General features: G+C 40.5%; 1 protein-coding gene across 16 annotated transcripts in view; it reads left to right on the top strand.

Annotated features, from left to right (window-relative positions):
* Positions 1–19,769, top strand: part of Arpp21 (cAMP regulated phosphoprotein 21) — a 148,889-nt gene that overhangs the window by 84,766 nt on the left and 44,354 nt on the right. For 12 of the 16 annotated variants that reach the window (XM_047530875.1, XM_047530874.1, XM_047530881.1 and 9 more), the window contains 5 exons: positions 6,624–6,857; positions 12,845–13,026; positions 13,866–13,970; positions 14,971–15,231; positions 18,843–18,969. In XM_047530875.1, coding sequence (XP_047386831.1) covers positions 6,624–6,857; positions 12,845–13,026; positions 13,866–13,970; positions 14,971–15,231; positions 18,843–18,969 — 909 coding nt within the window. The remainder of the gene's footprint in view (positions 1–6,623; positions 6,858–12,844; positions 13,027–13,865; positions 13,971–14,970; positions 15,232–18,842; positions 18,970–19,769) is intronic. The other 4 variants (XM_047530883.1, XM_047530884.1, XM_047530889.1 and 1 more) reach the window with 1 other exon arrangement.

Genomic DNA, 19,769 nt, shown 5'->3' with positions numbered 1-19,769 from the left:
AACTAAAGTTAGATATGCTTTTCAATTGAATACTATGACTTATTCCTTGCAGCTACCCTGTAAGGTAATTAGAATATTCATAGATTGGGCTCTTCCATTAGCATGCTGTCAGTATGATCTTGAGCAGGTCACTTACCATATCTGAGATATGGAAATAATAGTACCCATGTTGCAGCATTATTAAGACTAAGAGCATAAAGATATGCAAAACTGCTTGAATAATACCTGGCACATTGTATGTACCCAGTAAGCACTCATTCTTATTCATTTTTATTATTGCCATTTAATGTTTTCATGCCTGTTTTGCATTTAAGTGAGTCATAGGGAGGTTTACAGTTTCTGAGTATATGCAGTTCTTTTTTCTGTGATTTTCTTCTTCCCAAAGACATATAATTTTATATAGATAGATAGATATAGATATATACATATAAATATATTGATATAAAGTGATGTATATGTATACACACATAAATATGTAGTATATACCACATCTATATTTTGTGTGTGTGTGGTACTAGGGATTGAACCCAGGGCCTTATAAGTGCTAAGCAAGTGCCCTACCACTGAGCTACATTCCCAGCCCTTTATTTATTATCATAATTTTTATTATTATATTATTATTATTATTATTATTATTATTATTATTATTATATTGAGAGAGAGGATCTCACTAAGTTGCCCAGGCTGGCCTCATATTCGTGATTCTCTTGCCTCAGCCTTCTGAGTGGCTGGACTTAGAGGACTGCACCCCTGCCCTGGACAGTAATGATGCTTTGAGTCAGGTACACCATTCAGGTTAGCATGGACAGTGTCTAGAAGGTGAGTGATGATGAGAGATCCAGGAGAACCATTGACTTGACCCAACTGTAAACTGATGGACACTTGGTTTTGCCTCAGAAAATGGACTCCCCAACTGTTACTAGGGAGTCCGCGAGGGTGTTGAGAATTGTGATTCAGTGATCTACCCTGGGTGTCAGGATATGCTGGGAGAACATTCCTGGGCTTGGGGTTGCAGGTGAATGGAAGCTTGGGCAGGGTTGGTAATGATGAATGGAGAACCCTAGTTGGAGTTTACCCATAGACTGCCCTGCACTAGGAATCCTTTCCCCACCATACTTGCACTTGGGATGGGGCCAGTGAGGAACAGATTCTACAAAATCCCTTCATTACACTGATGGCTTAACATAATTACTTTGTTGACAAATTCCTACTACAAAATTATCCTATGTTTTCCCACATAAAAAGAAAATTAATAGCGTTTAGTAACAGTCACTACAATATACTTATGTGGTGCTTCTTAGAAAGATTCAGGGGACTCATGCTCTCTTCCTGTGAATTCTGTTCACCAATTGTTGAGTTCTTGATTTCCTACTCTAATTAATTGCTCTTGTATCCCACTACCATGGCCGCTGAAGTCAAGAAGATCCACTGTGGTGCTCTTGAGCTCTCGTAAACTAAGAAAGGTTAAATAGTTTTAAACCTTAAAATGCAGAAACCAAGTACCTTAAATAGTGCACTTAAAAATTCCAGCTCACCAAAAGAGCTCTTAAGATTTTAGAATTAATCATCATTTTCCACACACCAACCTCCAATCACGTCCCTAGCAAAGCTCTTTGGAAACATTTAAAATGCTTTGAGAATGCTAAAATGCCATGTTCTTTGAAGAATGATTAGAGATTGTAAGTGCTCCAGATATATATATTTTTCCCTTTTAATTTAAGTGTCTCCATTTGAAAGCTTGTCAGGGTGTAGGCATGGAAAGGGGAAAAAAATTTTTTTAAAGGAGCTCAAGATAGGATGTCAAAACAAACTTACAGTTTCCCAAGATGGTTTTATGAAGTAAAGCTGTCATTTTTGCTGTCATGGAGCTTCAGAACAGCACAAGTTTTCCTTTTTTTTTTTTTTTTTTTAACTTCATTGTTCAGGTAGAATTGCAAACTTTTAAAAAAACCTTTCTGAGACTGAATCTGGATTGTGACATTAAGTTACTCTTCCCCTCTTTTAATTACATAGGTTTCAGCTTTAAATAGGTAATAATGAGACTTTTTCCATGTCAGAAGCATGCTTTCCTACATTTTAATGGAAAGCATGTTACTAAAGACTGAAAGTACAAGCACATCCTCTTGAGGCCCAGGCTGTCTACTACATGTCCCGCATGCATCTGTAGAGGTCATGTTGCCATCACATTGTCCTTGTGAAGAGCACTTGAATGATGCAGGTACTGCAACCTCAGTTTTTCTTGGTAGTGGCAATATGATTTGAGAAATAGGACTGAATCGATTTCTTCTTATATTGGACAAACAACACTGTTTTATTATCGCCCACCATTTCACTCTGGAACAGGGGTTCTCAGCTTTAGCTGCACCTGAATCAACTGAAGGACTTGTTAAATCACAGATTGTAGGTCCTGATTCCAGAGATTCCGAGACCAGAGATATTTGCTAGTAAGGAGTGGGGCCTGGGAATGTGCATATCTAACTTCCCGGATTATAGCTGATGCTCTTGGTTGAGCAACCCCACTTCGAAAATAGCTTTTCGGGACCTACAAGGTGCCCTTTTTGCTTTAATAATTTTAGGTGTCATGGACAGTTGTTTTCCAGATGCCAGAGTGGCATTCCTTGTCTACATCCTGTTTTTGCAGCAGTGAAGGTGCTTCATCATCCCCCTCTTCCCCTCTTCCTCTTTCTGTTGTTCATCTTTGTTGCTATGCTAATGCATCCTAATGTTATGCTAATACATACGATGCTGATACAGGTTCTTTCTGCTGTAATTTTGGAAGCCCTGGGTTCTTCTACTGAACCCTGCCCACACCCCTCCTGCCCCATCTGGAATTATTTTCTTGAATTATTAATTCAGGAAAAAAAAACTTTATGATTGGGGTCCTTGTTCAAGAGAAGTAGTAATGCATGAATTAAATAAGCAATGAAAAGTTTGTTCATAGCTATGGCAAAAAGGGTTAAGACGGTCCCACAGGGGAGACAGAAATGACTCCACCGAAATCAAAGTGGGAGAGATTTTTAAGCATTGGGATGAGCATAGAAAAGTTGGGCAGGAGAGATCTATGTCTTTTAAAAGCACAAGAAATACTCTTAAGAAGGGTGAGGTGAGGGGCCTCTGGTTGGAAGGAACCTGCTTCAGGTTTGGTCAAGTAAGGGGAACTTCAAGTCACCTTCTTTGTCACTGTTCCCCATTCATCTGGGGGGAGCTTGTATTTTACAGAAAAGTATCCTGAAGCCTAAGGGAGAAACCGTTTTCTGAAGCTAGAAAGTAGCAGATGAGAAACTAAAACGCAGCACCTTTCTTCCCTGGGGATCATCCCCTTTCCTCCGAGGGAATCAGCCCATGCTGCTCCTTCCAGCCCAGTCCTCCTCCTGGCTTGGGGGTTTTTCTTTGCCTTGTGATCTCTTGTCTCTTCTTTTTCCATTTCCCCTTTTTCTTCTGTTTCCCTCTTGAGAATTCACCCGGGTCACCTAGTCACTTTGATGGAGTCTCCTTTCCCCTCCCCTAAACTGCCCCTAACATCAAATTTGTGTGTCTCCTAGTACTTGGCACCTGCTTGGCCAGGGCGCTAGCCCTCACATCAATGACATGATGGTGAAGGAATGACCTAGAGACTCAGAACTTGGTCCATGTAGTCGAGTTGCCAAGGTTTGAACTCAGACCCCATCACCCACTAAGTGAGCCTTGGAAAATGGATTTAACCTGCCTGGGGATCAGCTCTCATTTTCAAAATGAGATTGCTGTCAAAATTAAACTAGACAAGTCATAAAGAGTGATTAGCACCCTGCTTGTTGCATAGACATACCTTTTAAATACTGACCAAGGCCATCATTAAGCCCCTGAACAGAGGAAAAGGGATACTTTTAATTTTCAGCATCCAAAATCCTTAAGTTTTAAAATACCAATTTCAATTGATTTCAACCCTTTACATACTTCTAATCTTTGCATTATATTATTATTGTTAGCCTGTCCAGCATTAACACTGGAACGGCTATGAATAGACTACTGCTCTGCCTGATCCAGGTGATGAGATGTTTACAAGGCAGACACAGATGGTTATAAGTCAACCTGAAAGGCCAGTTTCAAAGCCCTAGCTTCGTGATTATTGCCTAGCCGCCCTCTGAAGAAATTTGGTTTTATTTCTAGTTTTCGAGTGTTGAGCACTTAATTCAACCTTAAATTTCTTCTTTCCTTTCACCTTCGACATCAAATTATTCGCATTGTCTCCTGCTTTTTCTGTTGATGCTGCTACTTTCTCCCCAAGTGACAGAGGAAAATATTGTCATTAATGGTTGGTGATTATTTTTCTAAAGCTAAAATGAACTCACTCTTTGGATTTGGCTTTGACTGTTCATTCTGTATGCAACCTCCCCTAACTCACACCCAACTAGCCCTAGCCCACACCGACTCAGATTTGGAATGTGCTTCATGGGCCCAACTTCTCTCGCTGTCTAACTCCTTAGCCTGGAGATAAGTGAAATCAATGTTATATGACGTTAAGCAGCTGGGTGCAGGATGTTGTTGTATTATTTCATAGCAAGTTTACAAGCAAACACTACAATCTGCATGGAGACTATGATCCCAGAGTCCTAATTTCAGTGGTATGATCTCAAAACTATGCTTAGCATTTTCAATATTATTTTAAATCCTTAATTTTTCTCCCCATATGTTACCCAGAATCTCATGAGCATTTTAAACCACTCAGAGGAAGCATCCTGAATTAACCTAAAGCTTTATCATTATTAATAACCAAGTCATGGGAAAAGCAGAGAAGATGCCCAGCTAAGGACTTAGGTGATTTCCCATGCTATAGACCTTTCACACTTTTGGGAGGCAGTGCAGAGTTGTCGTTAAAGGTTGGGCTGTCAAATCTGTCTTCCTACATCAAACCCTCTATGAGCTGACTTTGGTTATCAACTTCTCTGTGTTCACTTTCCCTACCTATGCAGGCAGTCGTAGTATTTATTACTAAAGTGTTTATCCAGGTGCTTATACATACTAAGTGCTTGATAAATACTGTTTTCCTTCTTGAAAGTTATCTGGCTTTCCAATTGCCCCTCTTCTCTGCAATTGCATGTCATAGTCCTATCACTTTTCACTTATTTTAAAAAGTCTTGAATTAAGCTAGAAGGTTTTTTTTTTTTTTTCAGAATCTTGGGAAGAATGATAACTGTTGCTTGTATTTTTTGATACTTTTTTATAACACAGAGGAATGCATTTTTAATGACACAAATCAATAGTTATGGGCTGATTTAAAAAATGTTTTTACTATGTTTTGCAAACCGTGATATCATCCAGATCACCTATTAGCTTGAATTTACAATAATGGGAATTTTGCTTGGTGTACCTTCTCTCCATACTCTGGTTACTACTTAGTACCCATAACTGCTATGTTTGATGCTTGCTGGAGCTCTTTGGCTCTTGCTACATTAAAAGACAGGGGGTGCCCAGGAGACGTGCAATGTGACAGATGTTTCTTTTTTTCTTTGCAGTGGAGGGAGACAAGATATGATTAGGGATAATTTCCACTTGGTGGATTCTACACATTGTCCCTGTTGTCTTCATATTTTAGATATCCGTAAACATCACCAATATTTGTGCTTCTCTATGTCCCCCAAAGAATACTCAGTCTTAACTGAAGGATGCTTGATCATGATGAAGGTCAAGTTCTCCTTCTTCCTTTCATTGGCTATGTTACTAAGAGTGCTTCAAATATGTGAACGACAGTACAAATGTACTCTTAAATATATCTTGTTGATATATTTAATAATGCCCATTATCTGTTTGTCACATAGTTTATACCAAGCCCAATATTTGATTTCTCCCATCTTCTTTTACTTAAATCCTTAAAGTCTATGTTGTTCCATATTTACACAAAAGAAAATTAAATTTTAGTAGTTTAAAGTTTCCCCTGATCAGCTGGTTAGAAAGAGTCAGCTTCCTGATTTATCCATGTCTTCCTAACTTTCAATCCTGTACATATTCTCCTAAACCATTCTACTCCTTAAAAAAAGAGATGCCATTTGATTTTTAGATTTGTTCATTCCTTCATGCTATGCTCCCAAGAGGAATGATCTAGTTTTTCTACTCACATATGGGAGAAAAGGATCATTCCTCACTATCTCCCTTCAAAACTCAGCTGTGTGGGTGTTGAAGAAATAGTACTTTAGAATCATGCATGTAATCAGTATGTAGTAGGATTCCTTCTTAAGCTGCAATCTCTTCAACCTCCATCCCATTTATGTTATTCTTACCATTGCAACTCAGTAAGACATCTCTATGGTATTAGTTATTCAAGGATATAAGAATTCACAAGTACTGAGTTCAGAGCTTCAAGATACCATTTCCCAATTTATTACCCTAGTGGTATATGAGAAGACTGAGAAAGAGTGCTCATCCTAATGCCTCTTTTCTTAGAAAATAGACACATGAAAAATATATAGCAATGATTTCAGTGAAATGTGGGCCCACAATTTAGTTAAGCTTTCGTTAATCTTGTCCTGCAAACACCTCAATTACTTTAATGATGGGTTATGGAAAAGTAAGCATTTAGACAAAGATCCATGTTCTCTCTCGTCTGTGTTGTGTACCAAATGACTTGTTATTTCATATCACTGTGCCAGGTTCCGAGTCTTCCAGCAGCGCAGGCTCTTCAGGATCACTGTCCCGCACCCATCCACCTCTCCAGAGCACACCCCTGGTCTCAGGCATGGCAGCTGGATCTCCTGGCTGTGTGCCTTATCCAGAGAATACAATGGGGGGCCAGGTCCCTCCCAGCAGCACCAGCTACATCCTCCTTCCACTTGAAGCTGCAACAGGCATCCCTCCTGGAAGCATCCTTCTTAATCCACACACAGGTTAGTTATGACGTACTCTAACAGGATTGCAAGATTATCAGTGGTTTGTTCTTGTGTTTGATTTTATGAATTTGCTAGTAAGTTTTTTGAAAATATCTGAGTAGGAGAGATGATTGCATGAATGCAGTGTGGCATCTTTATTCAGGAAGGATAGGTCTACAGTTAATTTATATTTCCATATCTATAGCAATACAGATACTTGGCAGAAGATTCAATTTTCTCTCTGTCCCTTTTCCCCTGACCATGGTGTCTTTCATGTATTCCTGGGAAGAAATATCAGAGACCATAGTGCAACGAGCCGGCATATACTAATTAAAACCCTGTATTTCTCAGTCCTAATTCCTGGTCAGGTGGTATTATGCCAAAACAGTTGTTTGCATTCAAAGATATTTCAGGAACTTGAGGACTCCTTTGAGAGTCACAGTGGATTCTTATACAGAGAAGTTGCTCTCTCACCTTAGAACTTCTCCCCGCTCTTGTGAGGAATAAAATATAACAATAATGAAGAGGAGATGAAAACAGAGGAAAGTTTGATGTATTTTAGGGATAATAGACCTGAACTCTTTTTGGAAAATTGTTTTTAGAAGACAGAGGAACATTTGCTTTGTGGAGGAAACTTCTCAATGAGAGGTAATTTTGCCCATGCCTGCGAGGCAAAGTTTGCAGCATCTGGAGACATTTTGATTATCATGACATAAGGAGGAAGGGATACTATAGGTTCTAGTAGGTAGAGGCCACAAATGCTGCTTCTCTTCCCTAAGACACAGGACAGCCCCTCCAGGCAGAGGGTTATCTGATTGAAAATGTCAGCAGTGCTGGTGAAGAATCCCTGGCTTACAAACCTTGACATTGATGAGTCACTTCCTGAGAGGCCTTTATTAGTGAGTGATTGGGGGGAAAAAAATGGAACTGTCTTGAAATAGATCCGAGGTTGAGTTTAGATCCTTCCAGAGTGTTTCTTCAACTCTCTAAGTTTGAAAATGCAATGCTGGGTGAGTATCTCCTAACAGTAATCTGACTCCATCTTCTTGCATATGTAGTTCTACGAGTAATTGGGAAATTCAGAGAACACGAAAACTATAGTAAAATAGTCACTTGAATAATTGCCACATTTTCATAAAACATATGGCACACTCTCAAAGCATGGTGTTTGATTGAGACATTTTGAAAATGCCATAAGCTTGAGGGAAAATAAGGAAATAATCATTTTATTGAAAACCATTCGAGAGCTCCAGATTAGATACTTCTAAGGAGGATTTTTGGATTGCTTTTATTTTATTTGGATTATTGTAAGCACTATAAAGGAAATTACAAGAAGAGCAGGATCATAGTCATTACTCTGGGCACTGATCAAAGTCTGATCTGACTCTGTTGGCTTAAATTCTTTCACTTTTAATTGAGATAGAGGACTTGCAGAAAAGAGCACACATTAAAAATTTGTTTTGAGTGGTTTGTTTTAAACAAAATTACAGAGTGTTTCAAAAAGGCTCAATAGAGTATTTTTAGGGTGTAATGCAGGAATATTATTTGTAATGATAGCATGGTTGTGCATGGGTATGTGTATATTATCATCTATAATCTTGTTTATAGAAAAAGGAAATGGAGTGTTGCTGGTGCCAAGTCCCAATTCTTATTCATTGGATGGAGTCACTTAGAGCTGTTATCAAAATATCTCTTTTGAAAGGATCTCAACTAAGAAAAAGGATATAATAACACTGTCGAACAGTTTCTCCACACACATTTGTCTGATCTGACAAATGCTAGACATTAAAATATCCCTAGACCAGAAGGAAAACGTATTACCGTGTCTTATAATGTAGTTGAGTGGTGAGATGCAAGGTGATTTCTGATATTTCTTCTCTCTAGAATGTATTTATTTTTATGAATTGAAAAGAGGCATGTGCATGTGTATACATGGAACGGCTATATATTACATCCATGTGTCAATCATATGTGCATGTAAGTATGTGTTTCTACCTAATCTCTCATGTGATCTCTACTGTTGAAACTGGCAGTTGACCTTCTCTGGGCTGGACTCATTTTTCACTGCCATTGATGGGGACTCCCAGAAACCACACCTCTCACCCTTCCCTATATAAGTTTCTGCTAAGCATGTGGCAAAAATTCTTTGGGGTTAGGAACCAATATCATATGAGTATTGTGCTTCTTATGTGGATCGCTCTCAGGTTCATTTCCCTTGTTAGCTGCCTGTCTACAGAACCTTGTAAGGAAAGGTCACATTTAGTCATTTATTTATTTATTGCTTCCCTGAAATAAATAACAAAGTCTGCAACCTGTTATACATGCTGATGTGGATGGTGGAGCAGTTTTTCATTTAATGTCATGTTTTTGAGAGGAGCGAGCGCTCTGCATTTAATCTTTTTCTCTGACTCTGCTTTGAACTCAAGGTGTCCAGGTTTCCTCTGTCCCTCTGTTCTCTTACCTGTGCCAGCACACTGACATGGCCTATTGGACCTGCCCCTGCTGCTTCTAACAGGAAAACCTCCTCTAGGCTAAATTGGCCCAGGTCCCACCAGTCTTCTCTTTCTCCTTCAGTCTTCAGTAACTGCCATTCAAACTAATTGCTTGTATTCAGTTGTAAAAATTGTATCTGGATTGGTAGAAATCATAGAATATAGAAAGGCTGTCATTGCTTGACTTGAAAACCAATAGTTATCTATCCCAGGTTTCTTAAGAAATGACTTTTGTTCTTTACTCAGGCATCCATCTTCCTTCTCTCAGGTCTTCCATTCCCTTTGCCTTTCTTTGGTGAGGATAAAAATCCATATCATTTATACCTTCTTGTCTTTCCAGAAGCATCTGTAGTCCGTCTACTTAAGAGAGTCCTTAGTACTGTTTATGTACAATTATTTAGAATCTTCTTTCTCCTGCTTCACAGGACATTAATCATATTTCAAGCAGAATATCTGGAATTTATCAAAAAGTACATCCAAATATGCTGGGGTTATGTTTTAACTCTAATTATAAGTCATTTTTCGCATTTCTCAAAATTGAAAACCATATAGTAAATATCCTTCCTTTATGCTTACTGTTTGTTGTGTGTGTGTGTGTATACATGTATGTGTAAGCACAGAGGAGACTGAATTTGAAATAAGTTCAAATAAAATTGTAGACTTGTTTCTGTGGAGTATTTTTTAAAAGTGAAGTACCTAAATTTTTTCTTTTGTCTTTCTAAAATATAAAACAAGGATGGGAAACCAAGTACCAGAGTACTAAAGAGGCTGATGCATTGTTTTTTTTTTAAAAAAAAATTGAAGTACATTTTATCTTTTCCCAAATTACTGGCTTTGTCAGGAAATGAATTGCAGGTTTTGCATCTAGAACAAATGTATTTATTTTTAAGAAAGGAAATAGATGTAAAACAATAAAAGGTAGCTAAAATTAAATGTCAGTGGTGAGAAAACAAGTGCCTGGAATATTAAGAACATAAAAAAAAAAAACTACAGATTTAATCATTGTTCTGTGAATGTATTTCTGGTACATTTATTTTCCTATCACAATACATTGCTGTGGTTATGAAACTATTATCAGAACTTCCTTAGTCCTGTCACTCACATTCGTAAATAGGCAGCATTTAAAACTTCGTGTTACATACACACCAATGTATGTGCACTCAAAATCTTTGGTAATGATGGAGGACGCTGAGCTCCTGTTACAGTTAGATTACCAAGTCAGTCTGTTTCTCTTTACCCATGAGCATTTTCTTTGGCACTACTGCAGCCTCATTATTTGCCGTCCCCCAAACTGTTCCATTTTACTTTCTAAATTTAATTTCCTGAGGTATAAAACATGTAGGTGGAGTGCATGACCTGCGCCCATTGGCAGTGTAGGCCTTGGTGAATTTTTGTATATGTGAACACCTGTGTAAACATCACCCAGAACAAGACATAAAGCATGTCTAGTCTTCCAGTAGATTCCCTAATGCCCCCACAAGCAGTACCACTATTCTGATTTCTGTTGCCATTGAATAGTTCAGTCTGGTCTGATCTTATATGTAATAAATGGGATTGTATAGTAGATAATTTTTATGACTAATTTCTTTCTTGTAGCCTATTTGAATAATGAGCTCCCATTTTATACCATCTGTTCTTATCACATGTCATATGTACTTCCTTTTTCTAGAATATTCTGTTTCTTCTTGGTGGGTTTTTAGATTATGTCCCTCTCTCCTGATCCCTTTTTGTTGCTATTTTTCTCATATAACCATCGATCCATCATTGTTATTCATCTGTATTATTAAAGAACAGACTATTTTCTCTGCCATCACATGCTCTTAACCCTGGATAAGAATGTTCATGTGAGCCCTGTGCCTCAGTGCAATGTATGGACTGAGAGGCTTTGCATATGTGCCTGAGGAACCCTTGGCATCTGTCTGCAGCATTGGCCTCATGCTGATATGTGGAGGCCATACTTGGAAACAACATCCCCAGTATGGGGACCCTGTTCCTTCCAGGCATTTTGCTCAGTTTCCTAGAGAACATTTCTGTGAGTTTCTCTTGGTAGATAAACCTTCCTTTTTCCTTTTCAGTAGGGCTTCAGGGGCAATGGAAAGAGGAGGAAAAGGCTCACAAACAGCTCCACAATTTGCCAATCCATTTCCCATGTTCTAATTTTTCTGCCAATATTGGGTAGGATTCGCCTTTGAAGCACATCTTGTATCTCTTCTGACTCCTCTGCATTGATTAATAACTTCCAATTGTGATTGTTTCTTCCCTCATCCCATGATTTCTTCTTGTGCCATGTACTCATTATGTATGCTTAGATAATTCAATTAAGTTATTTTGGAAAGGGAATGGACTTTGGAATCTTATTGACCAAATCATTTTCTGATTCTCTCACTGTGTTTTTTTTTTTTTTTTGTTGTTGTTGTTGTTTGCCTAATTTCTGAACAAGTTCTCTGGTCTCTTTGAGCCCTAATTTTCTTATCTCTAAAATGGAAATGTTGATGTGCTTCTCAGAAAACAAAAAATAGAATAAAATGAAAATGAGATTACATATTTATGGTGTTGTTGGGAGAGTTGAAATGGTGCATGTAAGGTGCCTGTCACATTGGAAATCAAATGTTCTCTCCTTTACCTACTCTTTCCCTCTCTCCCATTTATTGCCCTTTGCTCCCCTCTTTTGCTCTAGGTATTCCTGAGTTCTTCCTGGCGAGCCTTCATTTCCTTTTCTGAAAAGCAGAGATGTTACTTTTCTTCCTCACAGAATCATCATGAGGCTGAAATGATACTATTTTGCAAAGGAAAAAATTACTCCTCCAACATAAAGCAATATTATTAGTAACAGCAATAGCTATAGTGAAACATGCATTATTTCATCAGGCAAAGTAATACAGATATATAAGCTCCATTGCAGGATGATTCGGTGATGAGTTTATCATGCATCATCTTTAAAATATGAAACCTGTGAATCCCTGGTTATGTCTGCTTAAAGAAGTGAGCAAATGGATGTGTTATATTCTGTCGGATAGGTAGTTCTGGATCTGACGATGATTCTGAATTGGCAACAGGGCTTAGTGGAAGCAAAATAAATGTATGGGCAAATAACTTGTGACTGTGGGTAGCTAGTGTTGTGTAAATGGGAAGCAGCCGTGCTCCTCAGTGTGTGTTATCTCACTGATGGCTGTGAGGTACCCAGCAGCACAACATGTGACTTTGTGAAAATTGCTTCTCTGCAGGTCTCTCCACTGGATGCCACTGTCCACAGGTACATTGAGCTCTGGCAAAGCTCCCTGAAGATGGTGGATTTATTTCTGCTTCTTAAATTGCTATGGGCTTACACTGTCATCTAACCTAAGCTAGTTTGGGTCACAAGCAGTAAAACCTTCACTCAGGTGAAGGTTGTGGTGTTCAGATGCCCACCATCCTGCCCCTTTATTTTGAGCTAATTTTGCACTATCATCGAGCTTCTTTCTGTTAGGGACAGATTGAGAAGTTCAACTGGATCAAGCTCTGATCTCCTTTCAGGTCAGCCCTTTGTGAATCCTGATGGGACTCCTGCCATATACAACCCTCCCACCAGCCAGCAGCCCCTGCGGAGCACCATGGTGGGACCGTCCCAGCAGCAGCCTCAGCAGCAGCCTTCTCCGCAGCCTCAGCAGCAGGTGCAGCCACCACAGCCACAGATGGCAGGTCCACTGGTCACTCAGGTGAGGGGCTGGCTGGAAGCCAGGGAGGGAAAGAATTCCCAGATGAAGGCTTCATCATCTTCAGAGCAGCAGGGCACCAGGGAGGAGGTGAATTTTCCAGGGGTGCCACTCATAAGTAAAACCTGTCCACCTAGCATTCATGGTTGCAGGTTGACAGAATTTCATCTGATGTTGAAATTTAGATAGAAATTCAATGGATGTACCTGCAGAGTAAGAGCAGTAATAGGGATATGTTTTTTCTTAGGTCTAGAATCTGTTTTTATGTATTGAGTAGTGTCTGTCTTACAGACTGAACTCATAATGCCATTCAGACTTTGTATCATCTTGCTTATCCATTCCCATCCTAGATCCAATGCTCATGTCTGCCAAGAGTCAGTATCGAACTTGTTATCAATGGGGGGAAAGAAAATCAGTCCATTCCAAATGAACTGCTGTTCCTCCACATGCCTCTTAGAAAGAGGCAGAACTGCCTCCTTTCCTAGGGAAACATGTGGACATCGCCACAGGAACCTGAAGTGTTCTAGATAGGCTACTAGAACACTTTACTTGTTTTCTTATTTCTTAGTCCTTGGGCAATACTTTTAGAATTAGAGAATCTAACCACCAACAACATCAAATGTACATCACTAACTTCTCCAAGGAGTGTTCCTTCTGTGCAAACTAGCCTCCCTCAAGGCTGTCTCAGTCTGGTCTGCATGGCCTTGACTTTTACTTGGTGGCTGCTTCTCCTCCCTGGGCTGCACTGATCCTACAGGACCCGTTAGGGACAGTGTTGTACCTCCTGTGGGATTCAACCCCTGTGCTTTTCTGTTTCCTGATCAGCTTTTTCTTCCCCCTAGTCTGTCCAGGGGCTGCAGGTACCCTCCCAGTCAGTGCAATATCCGGCAGTCTCTTTTCCTCCCCAGCATCTCCTGCCTGTGTCTCCAACGCAGCACTTCCCCATGGTACTGTATTATATGTATGTGTCTTTTCCCCTGGGAGCGCACACTCATACGGTTTGCTGTTTTCCTATGCAGCTCCGGCTGATCCCGGGTGGGTGTCCTGGGCTGATGGTGAGGTGGGGGTTTGTGTGTGAATGTCTCATCCCTGAACAATGCAACCCATCTCTGTAAGACATCTCTTGTTTCCTTTCTGTTATCTGCCTGTCTTATGTTCAGTACTTCGATAATCTGGTACCTTTATTTAAAGAGCTTACTAACTAAGAAGGAATTGCAGGTTCTCAGAAGTAACCAAGAGAAACATGCACTTGGTGTGAGGGTTTGGGGAATCTCTGAAGGTCAGAGTCAAGGTGGTAGCCACCCTCATCCTACGCTCCTGATGCAGGTGTTCCCCTGGGATGCCAGTCCCCCAGGTTCTTTTCTTTTTACCCTCACTCCAGTAGATCCTTTGTGGCAATAACTTAAAGGGTGAACATTATCCCTAAATTTCAGGCCCAGGCAGCGAATGAATGCTCCCTGATACAGGCATGTAATCCCAGCCAGCCTGTTGGTGACTCCCATCCTGGCTCCACCTTTGCTGCAGCTGTGAGTGGTGATGAATTTAGGAGTGTCTGCCTCTCTCCAGAAGGCAGATCCACGACTGCTGCTGGGGAGACCAGCCGTCCCTTCAGGGCCTAGCACCAAGCACCAGCACCTTGTCTACAGCACCATCCCGAGGATCCTGAGCCCTCCATTAAAAAAAAGATTATTTTGCTTGCATTGAAGAAGGATATTTGGGTCAAACTGTTTACCATCTACAGTTCTTAGGATGATTAAAGCCTGATTTCTCATGTGATGCTCTCTTTTTTGTGTTCTGACCGAAGAATTTCTTTATTTTATTTTTTCAATTCATACTTCCTCTCTTTCCCCCCCAATTATGTGTGTCCTGTGCGTGCCTCAGTGTGACTTCCTCGTTACCAAGCTGATCGTCCTAATTTCCTCTTTTCTTCTCCCCTTTGGGTGGCAGAGAGATGATGTGGCAACGCAGTTCAGCCAGATGAACCTGAGCCGGCAGTCCTCAGGAGAGACCCCTGAGCCGCCATCGGGTCCTGTCTACCCGTCCTCCCTCCTGCCACAGCCAGCCCAGCAGCCCAGCTATGTCATTGCCTCTACAGGCCAGCAGCTTTCCACAGGAGGGTTCTCTGGCTCTGGCCCTCCCATCTCACAGCAAGTTCTTCAGCCCCCTCCTTCCCCCCAGGGATTTGTGCAACAACCTCCGGCTGCACAGGTTGGTGTGTTCTTCTCCCACCTGTACTTTGACCCCTCTTTCCATGTAGAATGTCACCAGGTCCAGTTGTCTTCCCCTTCTGGTTCATGTAGGTCTTCCCTGCAACCCCAGGACCTGTTTTGTCCTTCTGTTTATTGGTTGTGCATGGTCATGGGGTTCAGAAAGTTAAGTTCAATGAAACTGACCCAATTGGTTACCCAGGGCACGACGAGGGAAGGTCCCATTTTTCAGGCTGCTGGCACAAGAGACCATGAAAAGCCTCTGTTCCCATGTGATGCCTTGTTCCCGGGATTGCCCAGGAAAGGAAGGTCTGCCCCCAAGGGACCCCTGAACCCCCTCTTCCTGCTGCTCAGGAAATGTGGTTTTTCCCTCTTATCAATTCACAAGCATTTTCCAGAGCTAATCTGATGCTCCAGGCAGGAGCTCCTCTATGAATATAAAGGAGGAAGTTAAACCAATATCCACTGTCCTTTCCTCTCCCTGAGGGGAAGCAGAACTCACGCCTGCTCTCACAGGTAGCCATTAATCATATTTAATTGACTTGAGCATGTAAGACACCACAGATCACTGATTTCTACTGTCTTCCCAAAGACTGATTATGTGTTACTGTTCACCACCAAACATCTCCGGTGCTCTCTTGGGTATCTCTTGCAGAATATTGGAAGTGATTACTGTCAAGATGTAAAATGCACAGAGGCATTTTCTGGTCCATTTTCAAGGCACACATATCCCAAGCAAATTCCATCCTGATTATGAAGTATTGCGTTGGATGGGCTGTTTAAAGTGCAGTGTCACCTTTGTATCACTTGTTTCACTGCCTTAACGTCTTGAATAAATTATTTTCTCTTGCAGCCACACAAAACCGTGTACCATGAAATGATTTTCACTCAGTTGTTCATTTTATTTTGAGTGATTAATTAATAGTTCATCTTCAGTCTCCCTCTCAATAATATTTCTTCCCTAGTGGGATTTAAGGAGATGTGTAAAATAATTTTAAGTTACAGGAGAAAGGACTTCATTAATATATTAATTATTTTACTAATAAATTAAATACTTCAGCTTTAATTATTGAAAAAATTGCTTAGCTCTTGTAGACTAAATAGCATCTAAGTGTCCTTATCCATTTCTGTTGTCAGAGGAAATTGGCAGAGAGCTTAATTGAAGACTTAAGAATATAGAAAGTCATTCCCCAATGAGGGAATTTCGAAATTAGTGAATGGCAAAAGCAAAGATAATTCAAAACCTCTGGTGTGTCTGCAAACAGAAGTGCTTTCATTCTCTCTTCTGCAGATTGAAAAAATAGAAAAGAAGGGAGACAAAAGAGAGATTCACAGTTCATAATCAGTTTGGACATTTATGAATATTTCTCTTAAAGAACCACAGATACAGGTATAGGTTATAACATTTAGTATCTTTCAACGTAGTGCACATTTTAAATTCCAGTTACCCAACTATAGAACAATGAAAACAACTCAGTTGGGATTCAGCCCATGGATGTTTATGGAAATATATTAAATTTGTGCAGAGAATAATCTTGACGGACAATTTTCTCTGACTTTGTGTGCTTTCTGAATGTCCACTAGAAAGAATAAGTAGGAAACATTTAGACGAGGGAAAGAGGAATTTGAAGAAGGGAAATGGGAGAAGTTCTTATCTTTTACAGTCCTTTCTCTCATTTATTTCTTTCCTATTCTCATCCATCTTTGGATTCTTCTTATTTTAATATGGTTGGTTGAAAATTAATATTTCTTCCCTTTCGGACTATCTTTACTCCTGTCTTCCTTCCCCCTTTCTTCTTTGGAACCTTTTGTATTGATCCTTCCAAAGGTTCCTCTTACCCCAGCTCCCTTTCCTTTCTCTCTGAGAATGCAAGAGGGTGGGTCGAGTGCCCCTTTCTTCACATGGCTGGAGGTCCTAATTCCTCAGGGTGGTGGTCTGTTGTACTGTGGAAAGTGCTGGACATAGGTGACCAAATCCCCAGTGCAGTTTTTTAAAAAGTAGCTTTTTTAAAGGTTTATGTGAAATTTGACATTTCTCCAAATCATTAGTACTCATTAGGAACTTTTCAAGCATTTGAACTCCATTCTTTAGCCTTGAAGATATTTTTATATTTCGTATTGAGCGTAATAGGGGAAGCCAAGGAATGGATATCACATTCATGAGCTTACATTTCAACAGGACAGTCTTGTCTTAAGAAATGAAATGCTATTCTTCTTAAACAACATGCAAATATAATGCTGACAAATGAATTACACAGTTTTTCTTAATATTGGGAGAAAGCAATGCATAATTATAGTAATCTTTCATTGCACCACAAATCACCAAAGCAAACTGAAACCTATGACTACACCAGAATTATTTAGCTTTTTATTGTTGTAAACTGCCTCATCAAAAGGGTTAAGTTATTATTCACAGTGTATGCAATAAATAAATTAGTTGCCAGACACAGACCCGTGATTGTTTTAGATTCCTTCAGCCCATTACCTTCGAATGTCCATATTATTAGGCAGTCAGAATTATAATTCATAATGATTTCACGGAATTGCAGAACCAGAGTTACAAAAATTCTGTTATCTTTTGTTCCTACTTTATCCTGAGGGGAGAAAATATGTTACATGTTTCAGTAGCAAGATTGAAAGGGAAAAGTATTTCCTATTTGACATCAGCAAATCAGAAAATAAAATAGCCATAAAATCACAGTTCGCAAATAATTGGTTCATAATTTTATTCTATGCGTATAATACTTGTAAGCTGTCTACAGAGCTGGCTCCATTTTTACTTTAGAGAAGATGATAAGAGAAAAGTCTGAAGCCTGAAGAAGGAAAATAATTAACTAAGATCAGTAAGAAAGTAGCCTTAATATAAGCGACCTGAGGCAGGCAAAGAAGTCCTTCCAGATCAGAAGACACTTTATTTCAATGGAAGTAATTAGAAGCTCTTCATTCACACTCAGTCATTAGGAAGTTACAGAAGGTGACATAAATGATATTTTAACATATTTCCTCTTTTATATTGAACATAAATTTTCCTGATTCTAGCTATGTGCAAACCACTCTGCAAAGTGCTTTGGTAGACTTTTAAAAAACATTGTATGGCTCATGACTAGGTCAGCAATTGAGTCAGACATTACAGATGGCTCCTTTCGGCTCCACATAGTATCGGCTGAGATGACTTGATTAGGACTCACGCACACGCTGGGAAATTGTAGGGTTTCTCGTCAGTTGGGGTGCCCCTGATCTCTATATGGCCTCATTCTATAGCAGGTAGCTGGGTCCTTTCTTGCCCGGTGGCTGGGTCCCTCTTTTGCAGGAGTAAAGCTGCAAGTCATCCTGAGGTTCAGGCTTAAAAGTCTCAGATATCACTTCTACCTCACTGCACTGGTAAAAGTGGGTCCCAGAACCAGCTCAGGTTCAAGGGAGAATGGGTTCCAGCTCATCACAGGAGAACATACACACAGCACTTGCCCCCATACACAGGCCAGGGAGAAGTTTACGGTGGCCCCTTTTTACAATCTATTTCAATCAAGTGACATCATAGATGACAGTGGGTTTTATGTGAGATAAGGTTTGTGTTCGGTTTTCATTCTCTGCTTTTTCCTCCCTGTCTTCCAGATGCCTGTCTATTATTACCCATCTGGTCAGTACCCTACCTCAGCCACGCAGCAGTACCGGCCCATGGCCTCGGTTCAGTACAGTGCTCAGAGGGGTCAGCAGATGCCACAGGCAGCACAGCAAGCAGGTACTTGGAGTCTCTTTTGCATTTCAGCACAGTTGTTTTTGCGGTGAATTCCATAGGTGTACCCACTGGTGGAGTGCCCAACCTTGGCGATTTCAGTCAGCTCAGCATGTTCCCCTCCCCAGAGAAGCCATCAGAGCATTTGATTAACTCTGTGTACAGAAGAAGCAGGCACAAGAAGGAGGTGAAGCACACATCAGTCCAGCCTCCCAGGCATGCATGCTGAACACATTCTCTACAAATTATTTTTGGATCTTCTCAGTTTTATTTTAAAGCAGAGAACCAACCACATCCCTATCTTCCTAGCTCACATTTTTTTCTCATTAACTGAAAGAGAGTGCTATCCCTGTCCCTAAGGCTAGGGAACCAAATTAGGTTGTTTTTGATACCGTCCTAAAAAGCACTGTCTCTAGAAGAAAGCTACCGACAAAGCAGCGTGTGTCTCGGTGGAACTCTGACTCCGTGGTTCACTTTCACGAGGGCCACGTGCCTCCTGCCCAGGGCCCGGCAGCCACTGTGCAGTGGGAAGGGGGGCCGATACACTGTACGAGAGTGAGTAGCAGGTCTCACAGTGAACCGGTCTCTTTCCCTACTGTGTCACACTCCTAACGGAATGCCGTTACCCAGAGAGCAGCAGAAACCCAACAGGGCTGAGTGACTTGTGCTAGGCAGAGCGCTGTCCTTCCTGCTGACCAAACTGCGGGAGAAACTGCTAATTGTCATGCTGAAGACCACCTGACTGGGAGAAGCTGCCTACAGTAAGTAGGTCACCCTAAAGATCACATGCTCTCTGCTGCTGCTCA

This window comes from Sciurus carolinensis, chromosome 17 (assembly GCF_902686445.1).
Source record: "Sciurus carolinensis chromosome 17, mSciCar1.2, whole genome shotgun sequence".
In the NCBI taxonomy this organism is placed as follows: Eukaryota; Metazoa; Chordata; class Mammalia; order Rodentia; family Sciuridae; genus Sciurus; species Sciurus carolinensis.
Note: the sequence above shows the minus strand (reverse complement) of the source record. Positions and strands in the feature narration are given on the sequence as shown.